The sequence below is a fragment of the Etheostoma spectabile genome, chromosome 5, assembly GCF_008692095.1.
Source record: "Etheostoma spectabile isolate EspeVRDwgs_2016 chromosome 5, UIUC_Espe_1.0, whole genome shotgun sequence".
Lineage (NCBI taxonomy): Eukaryota > Metazoa > Chordata > Actinopteri > Perciformes > Percidae > Etheostoma > Etheostoma spectabile.
Window position 1 is genome coordinate 4,588,640 of NC_045737.1, and position 25,000 is coordinate 4,613,639.

A 25,000-nucleotide genomic window follows, 5' to 3' on the forward strand; every position below is an offset into this window, starting at 1 on the left:
ATATATATATCAGAGGTTGCACGCCTCTGGAGCAGCTAGCGGTTAAGTGTCTTGTTCAGGGACACATAGGTTGATGTATCACGGCGGGATTCAAGTGAGAGAACCATCAACACAATCAGTGAGACAGTACATTACACAGTAATGACAATGGATCACTATGGACTACGTAGAAAAAATTTAATAAATCTTGCATGCCTGTTAAAGAAACAGCTATCCAAATAAACAGCAAAGACAAAATCACAATCAAAATGTTTCTAATTCAGATCCCTGGACCGTGCCGAGAAATATGGAAGTGTCACATTTGCCTTGAACAAGTCCCAAAAAAAGATCCAAAAGAGCCGCTGAGCAACAACAGTAGTCTTAGATGGCTGCGGTCAAGCTGCAGTCACACTGGGAACCCCCCCCAATCCCCCTGTAGCTGTAAATAACAATGTTTTTCAAATTAGCTGAGACTGCAACCAATAATAGCTGTCACTTTGTACCTTCAACATGTTTTTAAGAGCAAAAATGATATTGCCCTTGGAAACACCATACATTTTTTGAGTTTGAACAATGGGTTTCTTTAAAGGTGCCCAGCCACACGTATTTCATTACTTTGTGGTATTAAGGTATTAAGCTCTACCATGGACTCTTTAACCTTTTTTGTGGAAAAAAAATGCCTTGGTTCCCTGTTTCAAGCTATTCTAGCGTGGTATAGAAAGCCTGCAGGAAGACTCAGCTTCATTTGTGCCAGTTCTCATTAATATTCAATGATCTAAGCTGCTTGACTTTGATTGGCTAACAGCTAGCCAATGAGAGCCTGGCTATCAGCATCCTTTACCCAGTGCAACTGGATGAGCTCATGAATAGTAAGGAGCTCAAGCAACACGACATCAGAATGACCAGCTTTTGTAATCGGTCTGATTTCTCCTCTTATTTCTTTTCCTTGGCCTGAACTGACAGAGGAGGTGGCAGTTCATTTTCACATTCACTACATAACACAAACATATATGGACCCAACATAGTTCAAACTATGCAAGTAAAAACGGTGTTGTGTGGCAGGGCACCTTTAACTGTAGAGTGTTCATAAATATAATCCTTCAATCATATTCGAAGCATGAACATCCCCAAAATCTTAGTTACATGGCTTTCATAGGATATCGTGCAGTGAAATGTTAAGAGCCAAAATTACAGAAAAACCTAATCTCATCTCATTACCATGCACTTGTTCCCTTGAGAGACAAAAAGGCAGAAATGACTGGAGAAAAAGAGAATAATGAAAAATAAAGAGTGTGAACGGCAAAAGAGAGTATCAAGAACGATAGCATGACAGAAAATGAAAGACCATGAAGAGATTTGGAACGAGTAAGGTCAATAGTGGAGTTATTCTCCAAACTTAAGAGAATGAAGGAGAAAAAGAGAAGCCATGAGTTCCTACTCCTCCTCATCGTCATCCCCTCAGCCAAAGCAGAAAGAAGGAGATAGGGAGAGGAAGGATGATCAATTATGAACTGTGAACTCCCCCTCAGTGGAGCTGTCTGACTGTTGGCTGTAGATAAAGCAGAGTTATGACAACCATACAGTACCCTCTCATCCATAATAAACCATAGGGAGGGAGATCACTTTTACACATAGGAATATTCATTCTCCAAAGAACCAGTCCTAGAGGACATTACGTATGACAAAATATTGCAGCTGCTCATCCATTTTAAACACTCCGCTAGAGGACTTCACATAGCCCATGGTGGAAATTTTGTGTCTACATCCAAACAGTCTGTGACTAAATTTCCATATTTATAAGCAGAATTAGGACATTTGTAATATCAAAAAGAGGGGTATGGGTCTTTTCTCTAAATTTTTTGAGGGCATTAATTATTAGTAGTCTAAATTGAAAAGAAAGATACAAATGGGAGAGATACCGATAGGAAATAAATGCCTCATGAATGCCTCACCTGCCTTGGGAAAAACAAACTTCTTGCACTTGTTTTTTCTATAACCCATTGGTCAATTTGTCCAGAACCAATGCTAGTTTGCAGTGATGCAAATACATATTTTAGCTACTTGCAAATTAGAGTGAAAAAGACAGTTATGGAAACTAGCCACAAAGATGAGAAATTTCAGGATGAAAATTGAGACTTGAAAGGGACTTGAAAGTCTGAGACTATAATCAGAGAAGCAATGAGCAATTATACAAGTTACTGAAATATTGAGAAATAGTCTAACATGTAAAACTTAATCAGGGTACCCCCGGGGTTCTTTAAGATAAATTTAAGTCATTTTAAGACCTTTTAATACCTACTAGGATGAAATTATAATGAAAAATCAGTGTGGATTTTTGACCTGAGAAAATAATTATTTACCAGGTAGTGTCACCTGAATTTATTAAAACATTATATTATAATACTCAACAACCATTTTAGTTCACAATAGCTGTGCAAGATGTGTTTGTACTCTAATAACATAAGATAATAAAGTGTTTGGGGGCGCCGTACAATATGCTAATAAACTTAAAAACACAAAATAAATAGGATGATAAAAGTAAAATTTGTGCATTAAGAGGTGTCTCAATTAGTTCCACCTTAATGTAAAATGTAATACAATATGCCAATGTAAATGCCAATTGCTTCAGTGATTGTGTCATCCCGTTCTGCTTTCGCGTCTAAATGTTGCCTGAAAGCAGGGGGGATAGAGGCATTATTATGGAACCTGTGTATGGATGTATAATAATAACAACGCTGCAACATGGTGTTTTATCATGAATCCATGGACATGGTGAGCAAGCTCTGGCCCTAAACGTCCAAGCTCGCAAATAAATCAGTTGTCAAGAAATAAAGCAAAACGTCTTGCACCGTGCTACTAACAAGCTAACGTTAGCTCCTCAGTTAGAATGGGCCAGTGTCTGAAGGTCTGGCCACAGATGTGACCAGTTGGTGGACGGGGCTGAGGGCATTGGGGCTGTTAGCACAACAAGCGGGTTGGCGTGTGAGTCAGTCTAGCGCTAAGGAAACGGTGGAGGTAGAAGACCCGCCTGCAAGTTCCTGATCGGCTAACCTTAGCAATGGAGAGAGAGTTGTGTATAAGAGATGACGACGGTGTTGGAGGTGTTTGAAACACAACATAAAAACATGCTTTTACAGCATCACCCAGATGTGCCTATCACCTGGGTGAGAAAAAAACAACTAGGGTCCAACTCTCTGTCCCTCGATATTATGGAACCCACATAACTTCTAGGAGGGACCCGCCCTTCAATAGCATTCACACGCTTCTAATGGCCAGGCATCGATGCTAACACAAGGTAAAGGAACCCATCTTGTTCAGGTCCTAACCCCAACCATTTGGACTGCTTTGTAGGGCGGGACTTGACTTCACATTCTGTGGGTTCCATAATAACTCACCACGCAAGTCATAAACGGAGTAAATTGTGAAGTCACACACACACACAAAGCATTTATTTAGGAAATTCCTACAAAAGTAGGAACTCCTACGAAAGTACAAGAAACAATTTAAGACCTTTGTAAAGAAAATGTAATACTTTGTCAATGAAATGTAAGAATATTAAGGCCTCATTTTTAGAATATTAAATGTAAGACCCTGCGCGAGTTCCATGTTAACTGTTTTTATTCTTTGTCATATTTAACAGTCAGAACAGGAAGCACATTACAAGTTGTTTTGACCCAGCTTGCTGGCTCATTAACACGCCTGATGGGATGTGTGCACACTGCAGAAAACACAATTCCCTCACACCATGTTCATTTCGTGAAGCAGCCATCTAAAGGTCCATGCAAAAACTGTGCACACTCCACACGTTCCTCAGCCTTTGCAACCTTTGAAAACCCTGACTCCTTTAAGAATTCTTTCCTCCACCACCTCTCCTCTCCTTCCTTCACTTCTGTTTTTTTTTCTTCTACCTCCATCTCCATGTCCTTCTCATTTTCATGGCCTTTGTATTCACTTCTGTTTTTCAAGTCTCTGTCCTCCATTAAAACTATAATGTACAATGCTGGCCACAAATATTAATGTTAAAACAGCTTATCAGTGACTAAATATCTAATTTTAGTTGGCTAAATTAGCATGTTTTGTTTTGCATGTTTGCATAAGCAGCTCATTAAGTTATCACGCATGCAGCCCATAGCTGTACTTTGCAACTTAGATGGCATTTTAAACAAATATGTGTTTGCTAATGAAATATGGATGAAGATTTCTAAATGCCAACTGGAATGGCTAAATACACACACACACACACATATATATAATATATATATACATATATACTGAATATATTATATAGATACCACATACATAGTATATATATGTATATATATATATATATATATATTAAATATATATATATATATATATATATATATATATATATATATATATATTAGATCATTTAGCCTTCCTGTTGTGACTATGACCCAATCTGGTCTCCTCCCATCATACTCACTTTTCTCGACTTGTTCTAGCTGTATTTTAAGTGACACCTTAATGTGTGTTGTGACACTTGAAAGAGAGTTTGAAAGAGTCTGACAGCATCATGCCAGAAGCACGAGAGTTGTCCACACTTTAGTGTAAAGGGGCTAAAGTAGTGTAAAGATATATACTAATTGATTTGACTTAATAACATTAGCAACACTTCTAACACTGAGACTACCAGCTACTGTTCCCTGAGAGATTTCTTATTCCTTGAGTAGGAGTGGTAAGTTGCCAACAACTCTCTTTTAACAATGAGCTAACTACAAGTGATAACCAGCCTGTATCACATGGTAGCCACAAGCTAGTGTGACTTTTTTTGTAATACAACTAAAACCATTTCACACTTGACATTCCTATCTATAAATGTGTGAAGTTAGAAACCTTCCTATGACTAATGGACAAAAAGAAAGAAGCAAACTCACTTGGTGTAATTCACACCTCTGACTAGGCATTGTGTTTTATATATGAAGTATAACTATAAGAGCAGTATGGAAACATACTACAGTGATATTCTTTCATTGCGAAAACATTAACAACTGAGGGAGCATTGGCCTGCCAGGCCGCATTTTACCATTGATTCCTCAAAGGCAGCAGGTACAAAGTGTTACAGGCTGCATGCTGCTAGACATTCACGCAGGGTGCATAATGACATGTTAAGCCTCCCAGAAAGCTACGCAAGGAGCTGGTTGCTGCCAGGAGACCTGAAGAATGTTAGACAATACCAGATGCTTGACAGGATGCAGACAACTCCATTAGGCAGATAGATGTGAATGTAGCCTACCAGGTTGACAAGCAATGATAGATTGCTCGGTAGGCTGCCTGGCATTACCATCTGCCATCTGCCTGTGTACAAAGACAGTCTTTTTTTCTAAGTGAACGGTAAAGTCTCAAGTGTTACACTATGAAATGCACATTATAGTGTGCCTTTTATTTCAATTAGCAGAGGAGAGACACTTCAGTGGCAGAAGAGTCCTTCTATAAAAGCCAATAACTAATACAAAGTGGTTGTTTTGAACCAATGCATCAACATTTTTACCTCTGATGAGCCTGCCATCTTCATTAAAGTGCAAGGGTGGGTCTCATTCTTTCTTTTCCCTCACTCCCCGGAAGCATTAGCATTTGAGAAAATGCAAAAACAATACTGAGAGAGGGTGTCTGAGGTACTTGCAGGAATTGTGACAATGTTACTGCAGCCTCTCATTCATATCAAATAGGAAAAAAAAAAAAAAAAACCTTCATGTACCAAGACTGACATTCTAAAAGTGAACATCAGAAAATAATGATTGGCTGTCCCTGCAGCATTAATGGATGTCATGCATACTAACATTTGATTTAAGCAGAAAACGTTCTTTGCATAACTCAGCTAGTAATAGCGCGGCTGAGCCTTGCAGCCCATGGTGGCATTACAGACTATGGCTTGAAAATGGAAAAGGGAGCGGGAGAAACTACAGTAAATCTAAGGATCTGTTCTTGTTTTTTTACCAAGTTACAGTATGTCCCATTGCTCTGTTGTTTTTTTGCTTTACTTTCTAACGCGTCATACTCATGCCTTTGTATATGGTTATTTACGCACTTGCTCTTGTGTGTGAATGAATGAACATGGAACCCTTGCTGTGCTCTGTCAGTTTACTGTAACGCCTGAGGCTATCAAGACACAGTGCATTAGCTATCAGTGTACACACACACACACACACACACACACACACACACACACACACACACACAAACACACAAACATATGTAGTGCGTAACCTTTTGATATTAATGAAAGTCAGTTACATTCAAGACATTGCCAAATGAGTGATGCAGGCTACAAAGCTAGTTAGGACTATCAGCTCCAACCAGCTCTCTTTGTGTTTCTCAGCATGGCTAAGTTCAGAAGATTGTGTTGTCCGCAGAAACTCGAGTAAAGATAATTACATCTTCTGTAGACTCCATCATGTTCTTTTAATCCTCAGTGTCCTTTTTCCTCATGGAAGTAGGTCCTGCTTGGCTAGTAGCAACTGTGTGGAGGGTGGGGGGCTGCGCGGTCACGGAACGCTGTACCATGTGGACTCGCCGACAGTGTTGTTGTCATCACTTAGAAATTTCTCATGGGAGCGTCAGAAACTACGCACTATAGCTTTCAGCTCTTATTGAGAAGTTAAAGGAGAGATACCTTTAATATAATTTTTAGCCGAGATATGCAGCATGATCATCAAAAGGAATTCTTACAAGGTCACCTTTGTCATTTCTAACATTATAGCGTTTGTATACAGTGGCTCCATCTTCAGTGGTGAGCATAAAACATGCACAATCGTTACTTTCTTGTTTTTGCACAGCAGCTGAAGCTTACTAAAATAAACTAAATTGTCAGTGGTCATCAAGTTTTGTGTGTTATTGGATGAACAGGATGTGTCAACGCATTTGTAAGCTCTCCTCTCTCCTTTAAACGGCAACGCAGGGATTGGAGTGGCTCTGGATCTAAAACCATATTCCCTGGATAATTGAAAGAATAAGGTGAACTGAAGAAGGCACACCCAGTACGGATCCATAAATCCTTTCCATGGCACTCACCTCATTAATCAGGATCCAGTGACAATCGAAGGCAACCAGGTTGGTCTCCACCACCTGCAACATACAGAAAAAAACTCATTTATTTATCTTATTCAAAATCTCATTTAGAAATAAGAAAGAGAAAATGCCTTTACTAGAGTAGAAATATGCAGGCTTTCAATATCAGAGGGTTAATAGACAAGAAATGAAGTAATTCCATTATTTTTGCCTTTCAAGATATTTTCTGGCTCAGATAATATAAAACTATTGAAGTGGGAATTTTATGGCAAAGAACATTATGGAAATGTGCATGGTTGAAACCCAGTATGAAGCTTGGCATAAATCATTTGAGAAAAAAACAAATCCAAACAAAACGTTGCTCAAGGTATCAGTCAAAAATCTTTTCAAAGACATGCAAATAAGCTTGCTTGTGTGTCACAGAATACATAAAACTGAATCTCTACAGTCAAGATCTTCGCAGGCAACACAGAGTAGACATACTTTTGAGTGGACTAAGTTCACTCTCTCACACAAACACACACACACACGTTTCGGCAGGGAAAAAGCAAACCTTTTCCATGAATTGTTAATGGTATAACTCAAATATTTATATTTGTCAACTCTAACTAGTAACTACACAATTGTTAAACACTGCAGCTAGGACACTTTGAAATGGTTGTGCCTTGTCTGTGCAGTTGCTCACTCTGTCATCTTGGCAGCACACCTACAGTACATACATTTCTGTTATAATATCATTAATTTCCCTTCACATAGCAGCAGTAGATTTCTGTCAGCTTTCTGTCAGCTTGTTTAACTGGTTCTCTTGTTCCTCTGTTCCCAGTGAACCCTGTGTTTAACACACCTTCTCAATCATGCTCTCTGACACGTATGAGGGTTAGGGTGTTTCCTATTCCTAACATAAATATATTATTGAAGCCTGCTTTATGAGAATGGCTGCTTCTTGAAATACTGACAGTAACATCCATCTCTTACACAGCTGGGAAGTGATAGAGTTTCACTTATCAGCACATATGCAGTTAGTTCAGCTTACTTTGCCCAAATAGAGCAAACGGAACACAAGCTACATAACATTAGTTAAGTAGAAGATAACTTAAGGATAGCTAAAGGTAACATTTCAAGAATCTATGTCAGTGCCATTAAGCACCTACAACAAGTAGGGAAGCAGAAAATAGATGTTTTAGTGTAGTTTTTTGATTGTCTTTTCTGCTAACTCAAACCACACAGTATACTGCCATTTATTATCCACTCTCGTTCTGTTCTTGTCTATCTCCTCTATCTTGTCTCTCATCTTTTATCCATCTCTCTTTTTACAAAACAATTTCAAGGCACATCACTCTGTCGGTATCCTTTACTTTGGTACAAGAACGAAGGTTCAAACATTGCTTTGACTCTCTTCTGTCAGAAACACTTGTTTTTGCCTCTCACTTTTTTTGTCTATCAGTTTCTTCCCTCCCAATCCCACCCAACCTTTTAATTTTGTTCTCTTATCGTTGCTCCTGCCTCACCTCTCAGCCCATCATCTCTGCTCTCCTTTAATTGCTCACTTCTCACTCTGTGACTGCATACGCTGCTTTCCTTCCCTCTCTCTCCACCCCCCTGCCCCCTCCACTCCAGGTGTAAAAATACAGTGCCTCTCGTATATCATTTGCTATAATTGTTTAGGTGACTGTAGTACCGTGTGCCATAAAACCTGTTTTAGCCGTAAACAAAAGGCAACAGCTGGAGAGAGCTGACGGAGCGTGGCTAATAGTAGTTTAATCTCCCACAGAGTCTCCATAAAACTTCATCATTGTTATATCGACGGCCGCCGTAAAACACTTTGTCTACAGGAAACGTGGTTGCTACAAAGACAAGGAGTACGGCAGGAAGGAGAATGATGGAGAGAGGAAAAAGTAGATATTTGCGTTTATTCTTTTTGTCTGACATCATCTCTGTTCTTCTCCACTTCTACCTACTGCCTCGGATTTTACTTTGGAATATAGCTGAAAACTAAACAATGAGAATCACTACAATACTCAGGGTTTTTCATCTTTTGTATGTCATCTCAGGCTGTTTCTGTCTCTGTCTATGGGAGCATTGCAAAACAGAAACAACGAGCAGTTGGAAAGAAATAGAAGAAAGGACAGAGGTTCGGCAAGCTGTTCTTCTGTTCTCCATTTCCCAGCCTGTTTGTGTTTCTATCTTACTGCCCTTCTCCCAGTTCTCTTCCCTGGGTGCTCATTACGGTTTAAAATGATATGTACGAAGGAATATAAGCAAAACTAACATTTTAAACATGGGAAATGTGAAAAAAATGTGTGTGCCTGGCTTACAGTAATTTGTGAATGTGATCGGGTTTGCAAATGAATGCAAATATCTGTATTCTGATGTTGTTAGCTTGTATGCAAGTGTTGGTGGATGGGAGTGTTTCACTTCTCCCATTATAACCTCCCTCTGGCAGCCGTCTGGGCAGATGTTTCAAGCTAATTAGCAAAAGGGCAGGCTCCTACCACTAGACGTGACTGCTCAGGGGTTGGAATTCACTCACTCCCTCACTCCCTCACTCACTCACTCACGCAGTCACTCAGTCACTCCCTCACTCACTCACAATACTGCTGCTACATCCAGCACTGCCTTGTATGTGTGCATGTGTATGTGTCCACACAAACTGCCATAGCCTTTTTAACAATTCAATGTCAACATGGTAAGTAGGAGTCACTTGGGTATTGTTGCATTAATGCTACCACAGAGATCCCTCTGATCTCTATGACCAGCTCTGCAAAAGCTTCATTTCTGCTCAGTTCAGTCAGAAGATCAAACAAACACCAGCTCTGCAGTTCAGGACAAATCAAATCACTCAGTGTCAATACACAGTAAGAATTTCTCAAAGTCTAAAAGCAGACAGAGAGAACTGAAACGGATCTGCAACATCATACCACTGTGTACCCCCAGTCTGGTACCACCAAACACTATTTTGATCTAATTATGACCTCCATCCACATGTCAGTCATAAAAGACACACACACACACACACACACACAAATGCTTTGCATAAGTACATTGTGGGGGAAGCTTTAAGAGGGAGAGTAGGCGTTGCTATTGAATAAAGTGCTCTAAATTGAAAATTAGTTGTGTAATTTAATTTCATGCACTATTTGTGATTAAAACAAGCACATAGCCTACAGTCCAGCCTCCAAACTAGAAATATCCAAGCTTCACACTTAAACACGCAAGCCCATCCTAAGGATGTACACACACACACAAATGTAAAAGATACACAAACATCTAAAACACAAGCATCCACACTTACACTGTCCCGTTTCTACCACTGCATTCCCTCACAGTACAGTCAATGCTGCATTATTTGCCTGGAGATATGTAATTTTATTTGTTGTACGCTTATGGATCTATTTACACACCCGTCCATCCAAGTCTGCCTTTTGATTACTATAATTAATTTGTGCTACTGTGTCTGCATGTGTGCGTGGGGGGTGTTAAAGGTTACAGTATCTGGGTCTTGAGGTGGGGGAGTATTTTATCATCTAAACCACCAGGCAGCTCAGGGAGACGAGAAGAAAGTGGGCATTGATAAGAGAGTAATAATGAGACAGACAGAGAAGAGAAGCTGCTTGTGTTTGACATACTGGATTTCCCAGAAATGACCATCACTAACCAATTATGTAATGTCTTTCTTCATTTGATTTACTATTAATAAAGTGGTAACACAACAATACATTGTATTCTTGACATCGCACAATCTTGACAACTTTATACAACTCAGTTTTACAATTAATTACCCCCTTTCATCAATCAAGCAATGTCACCTTTTTGCACCTTACTCTTACATTCCCTTGCTCCCTCATACCTTATCACAGACTCCTTCCCCATGGCTAACATTATCGCAACGTGAGAGGAGCACACATTTTCATTAAACCCAACTCTCCCATTCATTCTCCTGCTCCTTTACCCTTCCGGTTTTTAAATTGAGCATTTAGTGCATGCTAACTGAGGCATTTTCTCCCTGATACATCATAACTGCTGCATGTGATCACTGCCATTTACGCTTAATGTCACTTGCCAGACTTATGCTACTCCCAGTGTGCCTCATGCATCTTTGATTGTGTGTTACTTTATGTCAAATGTGTGTGTGTGTGTGTGTGTGTGTGTGTGTGTGTGTGTGTGTGTGTGTGTGTGTGTGTGTGTGTGTGTGTGTGTGTATGTGTGTGTGTGTGTGTGTGTGTGTGTGTGTGTGTGTAAAAGAAAAGGTAATGTCAAGCAGAGGGTGGGGCCTTATGACCATTTAGCTCTGTGGATTCTCATGTGTGGCAGAGGAGCAGTGAACGCTGATTGATGGAGTGTGAACAAAATATACATAGACAGTACACATTGGCATAAACATTAGCTGCTATAACTGGTATTCTCAAGTGGTTGTTCTTCCACCGCCATGAATACAATAACTAGTACAAATGTGTATTCCGCTCTACACACACTCACAGGCATCCTCAAAGTAGATTAGATGATACCTGCATGTCATGTATAGCTGTAAACTCAAGCAATGAATTGTCACATTAGATAATGTCTAGTATGATTTGTAACGAGTATGCTCTGTGTGCATGACGCGCAGACACACAAAGCCTTGGTAAGTTTCATACAAGCCAAGGAGAAAACATTCAGCCTATAGACCATTGGCTAACACAGAGCAAATACACACAGGCAAGAATAAAACGGTAAATATTATGTTTAAACTTCAAGACATCTGTATGTCTTGTCTACGGTTTCTGTTCATATTGCTTCAGAATACTGTTTGTTGTAAAAAATCACCCTTTGTCATGAAAAACACTAAAAATCAAAAAATGTAAAGGTTCAGTAATCCTTAAGTCTGCAATAACAAAAATGTAATATTATGGGCCCACTCAGACATAAAATATATGCAGTCAGGGTTGTGTAGAGTAATGGTATATAATTTGGTGAAAGCTTGCAGCAATTGAGTTGGACAAATGGCATCTGATTAAAAATGGATCAAAACATTGACAAAATGTACTCTGAAAGGTTTTAGTCCATAAGAAATATCACATGCTACAAATGTGGTAGTGGCATGTTATACATTGCTGCCATCTGTAGAAGGCCATCATTATAAAGTCTTATATTTTACCTGTGAGAGTCACACTCTAGTATGTTTTGTTGCATCACATGGCCAAAACATGAGGATTTCAGAGAATTGCTGTCACATTGCAAAATAAACTAAAAACAAGTTCACAGAAAAAACAGTACTGCACTGAGTATAACTTTTCGAACTTCCAGTAGCCATGCCCCAAGTGTATATCCTTGACGTTCCACTCCGGTGCCGCAGGAAATTTCACCGGATGCATGTATGTCCGTTTCCGTCCGCTTTCTACGTGTTTTAAACTCCAGTTGATTAATGAGGACTTGTGTTGACTTCTCTTCAGATCTCTGCAGGGTAAACTGAGACAGCTAGCTAGACTATCTATCCAATCTGAGTTCTCTACTTTTTTGAGCGGCTACTTTCAGGGCTCAGCGCAGCCCATAACGCTTGTGATTGGTTTAAAGAAATGCCAATACACCAGAGTATGTTTTTCTCCCATCCCATCCCCTTCTCCGCTCTGCAGTGTGTGGCTGGTCTGGCAAAGCGAGACTACCATGCACCTGACTGCTGCGGTGCACTGGCAGACAATAGAGGAAGCAGTAGTATGATGTATTTAGTTGACCTCATTCTGCACTGGTGGCAGAGCATCACGGCAGCAGGAGAAGAAAACACAAAACCAAGTGGGAAAGGTGTAAATACTTGTGTGGACTCAGTGGACAACGCTGAAGTCAGAAAAGATGATGACGGGATTTTTTTTTAATCATAGTTAGTTAATATGTACCCTGAATCTTCAAACAAAAATTGAATGAAAGACATTACAGGACTTTGTAGATGTTTTTGCTGTGCAGACAGCATGAACCTTACAGACCCATGCAATGTGCTTTAGTGAGAAAAGCTGAATGTACACAATACTGTCTAGAGAGGGATAAAAAACTGTGGCTTTATTTGCAGCATTATAGTGTAAAAAGAGATATTTCTTCAGGAAAAAGAGGGCAATGTAATAAAGTATTGGTCTTGGATGCACTGGACCATACCATGACATGACGCAGAGGGGTGTCAAAGGCCAGTGTGATTCCTCAACAACTAATAACTCTAAATTACCATTAATGTCTGCTCAATTAGTCTGATCCAGCTGTGGTCACACACCAATGATCCACAGAGTCTATGAAGGTTGTGCATGTATACTAGGGAGACAGAGAGATACAGTTCTAAACAATCCAGATTGTGTCTATGTGTGCTTGTGCGTTAATTTATGTGTATGACCTTTTTAGTGATTGCTCAAGAACATAGTCTCTTTGCAAATCCCATCTGACGAAGTCTAACTCTATCTCTCTCTCACCCACACAAGTGCGCGCACACACAGAACACACACACACACACACACACACACAAACACACACACTCCAACACCAACAGAGAGCTGTCAAACTCAACAAAAGCCACCAAACCTCATCTTGACAAGGTCTCGCCCTGATCACCAAAACCCCACACACACCAATGACATTATTGATCAATCACTCACTTTCTGATGAAAACAAGGGAGAAAAGAGCAGCATAGTCATTCACTTCGTCCTTTCAGCAGACATTTCCCAGCAGCTATAAGTTCCTCTCTCTCTCTATCTCTATTGCTCTCACCTCTTTCTCTTTCTGTCTGGCAGAAAATATAATGCTAGGCCAGCGAAAGTCTTTGATAGCATGTGAGGTGATGTCAGAGGGTAAAAGGGCCAACATGCAAGACATCCATCATCCTGAAACTGTGGGTGTGTTTGTTTATATGTATGCCTATGTGTGTGTGTGTGTGCGTATGTGTGTAAATGTCAGCCTTTCAGTTTATTGATCAGATCCACAGAGAGAATGTATAACACACACACACAATCATGTACATGCAATTGCACACATACACCCCAAACCTCTGCGGTAAATATGACGATATGCAACCTGACATTTAGATATGAACTGATCAATGGCTGCAACAAATGGAATAAGCTGTCTTGATAGATCTAAGGTAAACAGTTTGTACAGAGTGTGTGTGGATGGGCTTATGTGCTTGTGTATGTTCTTTAACTGATTCACTTTTTTTTCTAGTACTGTAGGGGATAGGGATTTTTTTCCATTTAGACATTTAGTATGCATGTCCATAACCCATATAAAATATCCATCTACCAGCAAGTTACAGAAGGAAACGGGCTATGATCTAGATTTAGTTCCCAAGCTTGCACTCTGCTTATTCCATACCATAAACAGTGCATTGTGTTTATGATTCATTAACAAATTATTTTAACATTAAATGAAGGCCTACTACATTGCCAAGATAAAACTCATATTCATGGTCAACTGTCTAAATAAACTTTAAATAGGCTGTATTAAATATTCGGTGTATTGTTATAGCAGTTAACATATATTTGGATCAGGATTTGACGAGTTGAGAAACAGTCTGTAAGAGCCATGTGGAGACAATCACAGACCAATTTTCTTTCTGAATATTGAGTAAAGCCCCTTTTATTTAGTCAAACAGTATTAACATCCCCCCCCCCCCACACACACACACACACACACACACACACAAAAGGAATTCCCTTACTGTAAACATCTCTGATTGGGTCACATACATAAATGTTCAATGAGCTTCAACCTTGAACTGCTGATGATCAGCCAGTCATTGACTCATTTTTGAGCAGCTGACTGCTGGATAACTTTCTGTCTACAATAAAACTTTAAGGTTAGCAGGACTTGCATAAGTAAATGTTAACCAGAATAACAGAATACAATACAAAGGCTATGTTTGAAAATGCAACTCATTTAAGCATTATTATCATCCCCAACTTTCCTGTTAAGACTTTCCATAAATATCCTGTACTAATACTCCAAAAAAAGCTACTGGGCAAACAATAATAAAATATTGAACACTTAAGATATTTTACGCATACAAGACCGGGCTAGCAATTCCCAGTAATGTTGTTTACTCATCTTAAGGCAGTATCAATATAACATAAGCCAAAAGAACAGACGTTCATCTTTTATTGGCCTTTGTAAAAATATGTATGACAACTGCAGTAACAAAAAGATACCCAGCATTAGCTCAGTGGCCAAACTTAAGATAGGTCATGTCAGTGCGGAGAAAAACAGGGCAAGAGAGAGCATAACCCAGGCGTATTAAAAGATTAACCCGTGCCCTAAAATGTCAGAAACTATACCAACGGATATTGCCTATGGCAAGGTCAGATGAGTGGACTAAAAGGTTGGCTGTGTATGTGTGTGTGTGTGTGATTGAGAGCACGATAGCAAGACAGACTGAGATGATGGATAGAAAGGCAGAGGAAAAGAAACGTTTACCTTTGTGTGTTCATACTTGTGTGTCTGTAATGGAAAATAAGAATGAGTGTGTGCGCAAAGTATGTGTGTGTGTGTGTGTTGACGGACCAAGCTGCTGAAGGGTTCCTATAAGTCAACTCTGTTTCTCCAGATTGACTAATATTTGACCCAATATAAAAATGATTCCTCAACTTCTATTCATTTGTCTGCAGTCAGTCTACCTGTCCATCTATCACTCCCTCTCTGACTGCACTATATAAAAAGTACAACACAGGTCAAATGGAATATGACACCAGATATGGGGGATATCTTCACAAGTGTCAATCATACAAAAAGGCACACACAAGAACACAGGAGACTAAACAGTAAACACTCTGTCTGAAGTACAAGCACGTTTCCATTGTACTGCATGTATACACACAGAGAGGTTTTATCAGCCATGATCATGATAAATTGTATTTATTGAGGAGGCAGACCGAGCAGGATCAGGCAATTTACAAAAGAAAGCGGGCAGACGTAAAACAGATCATGTTTAAACCATCGCAAAACCAATTACACATAATATAACACATAATTGATGAGTCTTTACAGCAAGACTGCTTTTATTCAGCCATTTCCCAATGTGAAAGTCATGTTTAAAAATATCAATGGAAGAACATAGCAATATATCACCATCAAAAGCAAAGCACACTGCAATCTCAACATATATAATAACAAAACAATAAATACATTATCCTTCAGTAGTCACTTGCCCTGGGTTCAGTAATATGTTTATCTCTTACATAATACAACTTACGTGGTTATCAGGAAGTCTGCCGTTGTCAACCTGGCCAGGTCAAATGGGAACTTCTGTTAACCATTTGTAGCTGCTACTTAACAGTGTAGTTTATTATTTCAAATGCTTGCTAATGTGCGTCTGTAAATAATAATTTCTAGAAATTTTGCCTTGGGGCCCGGGAATACCCAGGTCAGCCTAACATACAGTATGTTATTTTATTTTTTGCATCAGTGGTCTTTGTAAGTCACAGCGTTACAACAGTAGATTAAGCAGAGAAACGGGTCACATTATTATGTCAGGATGAAGGGTTGGTGTTTGAGTGAGCAATGAAGGGAATAACCAGCTGTATATAGTGGAGAGTAGCAGCTGTTATGGCCCTCAATTACACATCTGATCTGGCCTCTAGGGGGTGAAGCATATGCTAACGTTGTCCGCCAGAGGACTTGACCCCACTGTGCACTCATGTTTTACAGGTAACTCTGGGGGCTGATGGTGGCTGGACATGATTCAGGTCATTCTAAATCACTTCAATTAATTTCAATTTAATTGAGAGAAAAAAGACTCTAAATGTTGTAAAACCATTTGAATCGACTTTAGAAATGCTGTGGAATTGAGTTACTAATTCTAGTACATGTTCAAATGAATTTACCACAAGATATTGCTCTATTGTTAAGATAGTTTTGATATTTCTGAGATAAATGTGCCTTTTTCTGCTTTGATCAGAGTTAATTGCTTTTATGGAATCACTTTTGCTTCACTGAAATTAAGTAGCCATTTCACAGCAAATTAACCTTTTCATCTCAACACACTTTTCTTTTTTTTTTGTACTTTCAATGATTGCATACCGTGTTGCATCATAATGGAGTAACTTTAAATATCAAAGTGGACACAAATGGGATCAAAATAACTGGATGTACACCAAAACAGAACACTTATGACACTGACATTTTAATCTAGAGTGCGTGGTCAGTGTCTGGTGTGTGGGCCCTGTGAGAAGAAGACCATTTAACCCCGAGCCTGACCCTATTACAGAGACGAGAGAGAAGGAGATAACATGACAGTCTGCAAGTGGGCAAACATGTTTTCAAGGGTATTATTTGTATGTTTGTGCAGCTGAGAGAAAAACAGACAGCTGATTCCTACAAAAAAAAAAGAGAATTGCACAGTGTAATCACACCACAAAAGTCTGAGGAGAACACAACAGTAAATGATTGGAACAGGAGAAAAGACAAAAAATGAAGCAAGAACAGAATAAGAAAGAGGTGAGATGAACGTTTAACCATAAGGCAGCAGTAAACATGCCATCTGTCTAAGATGGATGCCCTTCCTTCTGGGCCAAACAGTAACAAATGTGCCACCAACTTTTGCTGTGCAATTGCATCCCTCTTCATGGACTAATTGGTATGCTGAAGAGTGTGGTGAAATGCAGCAGCACTGCAAGTTAGGTTAGAATGCAGTCCAATCTGTCTCAGATATTCAACATGACAAACGGACTAATCAATAACGAGCAAAATGAATGGGTAACTTTTACTCACAGCAAAAACACCAATGCAGTTAACACACCACTCAAACAACTACACCCGAGCCTGTGATCCCTCACCTGTACACACAATAAATACACAAACCTATACAAGCATCACACACACAGCAGAGGGTCTCCAAGGGTCACAGCGTCTGGAAATTAGACTCTGATTGTGCATGTATTTTCCTGACACAGCATAGCAAAGAGCTGTCAATTCTCATCAAGACACAGCCTTCAGTTCCTACTGCAGTCAACAAGACTCAAAGGAATTATACAGAATGTTAGGTTAGGCTGCAACATTGTTGCATTTTTCATATGGTTCGGTTTGTGTTCAGATTGCACTTTGTCAAGCGCTACAAACGTAAAAACATAAAAAGAAAATACGGTTGAAAGGGTTGCTGGTCAATTGGATAGAAGATCCAAGTGAGACTTGCTGATCACAGAAACAATGAAGCAACACCAAAGTTAGAACTTTGGGGTTTTCTGGTTTTGCAGGCCCTGATGAGAGAGAGATGATGTGTTGTCACACAGACGACGAGCGATGTATGGTCATAGTAGGCTATGGATTTAAAATATAATTTCTTAAATCATATATAAGTTAGTGTGCAAGTTTGAAATTACAGGTTAATAAATGGCAGTAGCTCAGTCTGTAGGGAGTTGGGTTGGGAACTGGAGGGTTGTTGGTTCAAGTCCCTGTATGGACTGAAGAACGGGGTGTGGATTGGTAACAGAAGCAATGCCACTTCATCTCCTGAGCACTGCCAGGTACCCTTGAGCAAGGCACTGTACCTGCTCAGGGCACTGGTCCAGCTGGCAGCCCACTCACTCTGACATTTCCCCATTTCGTGCATGTATAGGTCCTGAGCATGTGTGTGTATTTCGGACCTGTGTGTCGTGATTGCTGACAAACAGAGTGTAATTGTTTGTAAATAATTTCCCCACTGGGGATCAATAAACAGTATAAATTATTATTATTAAATTATATTCGGGTCGGATTGCAATCTCATCTAAAGTGAACCGAACTCTAGCGCACTTGGAAGCCAACCAGCGTTCAAATAAAATTTTGAAAAAAAGATTCACCCCACCACAAATGAACCGGAGTATCACTGAAACAAAGGTTTGGTTAAAACAGACTAGACTGCACAAAGCAACCTAAGACAGCAAAGCAAAGCACTGTGTCTGGTGTAGAAGTCACAAACTGTCAAAAACGTTTTGGTGGTATAACTTTGTTGTGCAGCTAGCTAGGCTACTTTCTCCCCTGAGTAGAAACCACCAGAGGTTCTATTTCGTACAGGCTTCGCCCTCTAAGGGCTACGCTATTGGGTTTATCCCTTCGCGCATGCGCAGTCGTGAAGATTTTCTTTCCCGCCCTAGCGTCCAGCGCGGGCCTCAACTACGTCCGCATTTACTGCATAACAGACGGACCCGTTGTTCGACTCCCACTTTTTCTTCAACTTCGCATATGAAGTCAAGCTCAAGACCTTCCGCCGGTGCCCGTGTCTGCCCCTCCTGCCGAACCGGCTACATCCTTCCGCTGGACCTCCACTCCCGTTGCGAGGCCTGCCTGGGTGCCCGTTCACGGCAGCCAGGAGCTCACCACGCCACGCTCTGCCAGTTTTTGCGCCGCCTGTCGTCTAAAGAGCTAACTCAACGGGCGGAAGCTTTCTGGTTTGCCAGGCTAGCGGGGACGGAGACGGCAGCTGGGCAGACAGACAGGAATCCGGCGGCACCTTGGAGCCGCTGGCGGACGGCGTTTTCGACGAGCATGAGTCCGCTGACTCGCTCTCTCTGACAGCGCCTCCATCACAGGTTTCCCTCCTCCCCTTGGGAGGGTTCCCCTCCCCCTTTGGGGGGTTGGCCTGAGACGGCGATTAATGCTTTCCCGTGGAGTCTCTCCGTCTCCGACGGCCTGGGGCACCGCCCGAGCGGCTTCCCCTTGCCCACAGTCAGCCTCCACCGCTAAGGCCTCTTTCGCCGAACTGCGGAGATCATAAGGAAGGCGGCGGAGCTGAGAGGCATAGCGCTCCCGGCGGGCTGCCAGCCCCGCTCGCGGCCTTTTGAGCGGTGATGTTTATGCCCAGGACGCGCCTCTTCACGGGCCACTCTGGCCGCGCTTCGCGGAGCTTCGGCCATTGTGGAGGACTGTTCTCCCAGCCGGGGAAACTGAAGGTCCCGTCTCTCGCTATGCCCCGTTTACTCGGGTTCAGGGCGATACGGACGCAGGTTTCCTTCAGTTCCTCCCTGGAGGGGAGCCTGGGGTCCATTTTGCTTCGAAAGCTACTTTCTTCGGCCACCGGAAGCCCACGCCTTCTCCCAGGATCAAGTGTGCGCTCAAGTCACTGACCGGGCACCAATGTGCCGCCCAGGGGCTGGCGGCACCAAACAACATCGCTTACTGCTCGCCGTCTCCGCGATGGCCACTACTCCGGCGCCTCCCCCGGAGCTTGCCACCGAGATTGGTAAGGCTATGACCGCCATCCTTACCTGACCACGGCGTCCACGGTGGCGCTGTCCAGGGTGATGGCTGGCGACTGTGGCCAGCGAAACATCTGGCTACATGTCTCAGCTGCCAGCGGACATTAGACGCGAGCTTCTGTACGGTCCATAGCCCCGATTGACTATTTGGGCGCGCCTACGACTGCCAGTCTCATCTCCATCAAGCGGCGGAGGACGCCGAGCGGCTTCGGAGGCTGGCTCGTGGGAGGCTCCTCTCAACAGCACCACCGTCGCATGACAACCGTCACAAGCGGAAGCGCCGCAGCATGGCTGCGGCGTGGTCTTCCCAAGCTTCGCGGCGGGGCCCCCACCCGGTCCCTCGCAGAGCGACACGTGCCACACGGCGTCAACCTGCACGAGGCGGAGGACCATGAGAGCGGCCCCCACCGGTCCAAAAGCCTCCCGAGCCACCCAGCAAGCAGCAGCGGCGGTGGCAATGACGGGACGTGGGGATGACTGTCCCTCTTCAGCTGAGAGTTGGAAACAAACGGCCCTTTTAAGGGCCACTCCTCACATCTAAAGAGCTGTTTCCCCTCAACCGAACAGTCCCTGTTTGCTCTAAACATGGCACTGTTATGACAGTGTTCCCCACACAAGCACACACCAGGCCGTCGCCGCGAGCGGGGGCCATTGCGTCCCCACTGCGCAGGCAGCGGAAATGAGCGTCTCCCACGGTGGACGACGAGCTTGTCCACCCACCTCCCCACGGCGAGCCGCGGGGCGGGGGGTCGGGTTAACCCAGTGAAGCTCCCGCCCCACACGGCGGCGACGGCACTGCCCTTTCGGAAACGCCTACCATGGGCTGGGGAAGCAATCACTCGTCTCGCCAGCGGCGGGATGGGCTCTGCGCCCTGCTTGCATGTCGGTGAACAACACTCAGACATGTGCTCGCCCACTGTCAGAGTGCAGCGCGGCATGGATTGGCTTGACACACATGGACTCGTGGATGTCAAAGCTGATAACACGGGGTTACACACTCCAGTTGCGCTCCCCCCGCCCCCTTTCGCGGGTGTGTTGGAGACGACGGTTTCTCTCCTGGCAGAGTCAGACGCAATGACGTCAGAGTAGAAGGGTTGGACGAGCGGAGCTATTTCCCGCGTCCCTCCAGGGGAGGAAAACGAGGGTTTTTACTCTCGCTATTTTCTCACCCAAGAAGTCAGGAGAGTGCGTCCCATCCTCGACCTGCAAAATTCAACCGGTATGTCATGGAGCGCCCTTCCACATGCCACCATCAGGCACGTGTTGGAATGTGTGCGCCCAACGAATGGTTTACATCCGTGGATCTGAAAGACGCTTACTTTCACATCCAATAATTCCCAGGCACAGGAAATTCCTGCGCTTCTCCTTCAAGGGGGCCGTTTCCAGTTCAACGGCTGCCGTTCGGATACTCATAGCCCCGCACCTTTTCCAAGTGCATGGAAATGGCGCTCCAGCCTCTACGGGAGAGGGGCATCAGAGTCCTCTTTTACTTGGACGATTGCATTTAGCCCCCTCTCGGGAGGGGCGGCGCTACACACTATGGAGGTTCTGCAGCACTACAAACGCTGGGTTTGCCATGAATTGGAAGAGAACGCGCCTGTCCGCACAATCGATAGTTTATCTGGGCGTAGACATGAGCTCGATCAGCATGAGAGCCAGGCTGTCAGCACGAGGCAGGAACCTGACTTCCTGTTGTCCCGCTTCAGGCGCGCGCGACAGTGTCAGCGCTGTCAGTTATGCGGCTCTGGGCATGATGTCCGCGACACACGGTGGTCCCCCTGGGTCTCTCCACATGAGGAAAGTCCAGAGGTGGTTTCCGCCAGCGGCTCGATCCCATTCGCCAAAATGGCGAATGCTGTCCATCCTCATTCCCTCCAATCAGACCTGGCATACTGGGGGAGTCCCCAAACCCTGTTTCCGGGGTTCCCCTGGGCAGAGTGACGTCATATGTGACGGGTACACAGACGCGTCCTCACTGGCTGGGGGGGAATGTGCGAGTCACAGGTGGTGGGAGGGGCCTGGCCTCCTCCCCCTCTCCCTCACATAAACTGCCTGGAGCTGTCACGGTGTTGAAGGTGTTGAAAACATTTACACCAGTGGTGACGGGGAGGCAGTTGTAGTAAGGACGGACAACATCACGGCGGCGGCATTCATAAACCGCCAGGGCGGCATACGCTACGCCGGCTGTTAGAAATAGCCAGACGCCTCCTGCTGTGGGCGCACAGCCACCTGCTGTCTTCAAAGCAGATATATCCCGGGATTTTGAACCGGGCAGCCCACTTGATGTCGAGGGGGGGGCCTCCCACAACGAGTGGAGATGGATCCCACATAGTTCAAACGTTATGGAGCAGGTTCGGGAAGCGGAGGGGGATGTTCGCTTACGAGAGAACACACAGTGCACACTGTGGTTCTCTTGACCGCGCGGAAAACTCCCCTCGGCGTAGACGCCTCTCCCACAAACCTGGCCCAAAACCCTCCTATATGCTTTTCCCCCGGTCCCCTGATCCCGCTCCTGGAGGCGTCCAGGAGGAGGATCTGTTAATTGTTCTGGTGGCACCGGAGCGCACGAGCGGTCCTGGTTCCCAACCTCGTTCAGCTGCTGGTGGCTCCCCCTGGCAGATTCCGTGGCGGAAGGAAGCACTATCGCAGCTGAACGGTGCGATCTGTCATCCCCCAGTGATAAATAGAGGCTGTGGGGCTGGGTGTGGTGGGAAAGCTTACGAGATTAGGCTTGCCCCCCGCGTGGTACGATATCCAGGGCTCCAGAGCCCCCTCTACCATAGCAGGCTAAGCAGGCGCTGGTCTGCCTTCCAGCGTGGTGCACAGAGAGGACGCAGACCCCACATCGTGTCCCCTACCTCTCGTGCTGACGTACCTACAAACTTGGTGGATAAGATTTGGCTCCATTACAGTCAAAGCATATGCAGCAGCCATCTCATCCTCACGAAGGTTTCGGTGAGGGACAGTTTTTGCGTCCCCTGGTGAAGCGTTTCTGAAGGGGGTTAGGCGTCAAAAACCGGCTGTTCGCCCCCTCGCCCCAATGGGACCTAGCTCTGGTGCTCCGGGTCTGGGGAAGCCCCCTTTGAGCCCTTGGCAGAGCTTCGCTCAGAATGGTCGCTTAAGACACACTCTCCTTGCCCTAACGTCGGCCAAAAGAGTGAGTGTTTATTGTGCACTGTCAGTTTCTCCGTCTGCCTCCATTAGAGGGGACGGGAGCGCGCCACCTTACAGCAAATCCCTCTTCACACCGAAGACTTTAACTAGTTCTTTACGGTCAAGGGTGTTCCCTCGAGGGTTTTTTTCCCCCACCTCACGCTAACTGTGCGGAGGAGGCTTCCCACGGTTGTGTCCGGTGCGCGCTCTGTCACATACATTTTACGCACGGCAAATATCAGGAAAACTCAGCAGCTGTTTGTGCATTATAGAGAACACTCCCAAGGATCAGCCCTCTCAAAACAGCGTCTGGCTCACTGGCTGTGCGAGTATTACCCAGGCTTATAGCTCGAAGGGAAAGAGCCCCCCCAAGACATTCGGGGTCACCTTCGAGGGCTCTGTCGGCGTCTGCGCCTATTAAAGCATGGCAGTAGCCGACATTTGCGCGGAGCCTCCTGGGCTTCCGTGCCTCATCCGCTTTATCTGCGAGATATGTCTGAATCTTCCATGTCTCATGCGGTTTTGTCCACAGTCAGTGACGCGTAATGCCGCGCTGAATGTGCAAAAAAAAAAAAAAAGCGGATGCCTTGATGTTGCCAATTTCCTTCACACCTGTGCTGAATTATGGCGTAGCCCTTAGAGGGTACGCCTATACTAATAGAATTGGAGTTACAAAGAACTAACATTTCTACTCAACATAACAACATAAACAGTGTAAAGGCTCTTTTCACCACTTTGTTCGAGAATAGCGATCTTGTAAATCTCCTGCAAAGTGCTTGTGACTGAATGCACTTTAAGTAAATTATAGTCGTTACATAAAGCCACATTCTATCAGAATCTATGAATTTACAGGATATGGTGCGTGAGTCATGACGAATGGTTTGATTATATATAACAAATTAAATTTATAGAATAAAGACTATGTATACTATACATACATACAATATAAGAAATTATAGTAATTACAAGAAAATACCTATGAATTACACAGACGACATCAAGAGCTCAACTTATTTCCTTGTATGTTTTTCACTGTTCAGATATCTGTAACTATATATAAAAATGCATTCCACAAGAATAAAGATGTCAGATGCTACTACATGGTGTTTGTGACCATTCAGCCATACACAGTAAGAGGCTTTAGGAAAAGAAAGCGTTCTGCTTCATTATCAGCTGTTAGCAAGGTGCTGTACTTGCAGCTACTCTGTGGCTTCTACTGAAACAAGCCATGCTTTTATCTGTTTCTGCGCCTTATCGCCAAGTCTCCCAGCTATGATCATCTCCCAATTTGTCCTTTACTGCACACTCTCTCTTTGCCTGCATTTTATCTCACATAAACTGCCCCTTTAAATTTCTAATTAAATTATGCTTTATCTCTCTATGTCTATGATTCTCCTTTCTTTTTCATCCTTTCTGCTATCTTCCTCTTTCCCACAAATCCAATTGCACATCTTCTACATCTTCAATAGCATAAATCCCATTACAGCCCTACAGGTTCCATCATCGAAGCAGGGGACGTAGAGAAAGTAAAGGAACTAAAGGAAGGGTGGAGGGAATTCCTTTATCATCCCACTTATTCTATTGTTTCTCTCTAGACAACACAGTCTCATCTCTGTTACCTAGCTCATAAAGAATGTATAGTTTTGTTGCGTTTGTAGGTGTGTGT

At 43.4% G+C, this 25,000-nt stretch overlaps 1 protein-coding gene across 4 annotated transcripts in view; it reads right to left on the minus strand.

Annotated features, from left to right (window-relative positions):
* The window catches only part of grid2 (glutamate receptor, ionotropic, delta 2), a 503,599-nt gene that overhangs the window by 176,762 nt on the left and 301,837 nt on the right, over window positions 1–25,000 (minus strand). For all 4 annotated transcript variants that reach the window (XR_004331939.1, XM_032515604.1, XM_032515605.1 and 1 more), the window contains exon 5: window positions 7,012–7,065. Coding sequence is in view for 3 of the 4 variants with exons in the window: in XM_032515604.1 (XP_032371495.1) it covers window positions 7,012–7,065 (54 nt within the window). In the remaining variant the exon portion in view is untranslated. The remainder of the gene's footprint in view (window positions 1–7,011; window positions 7,066–25,000) is intronic.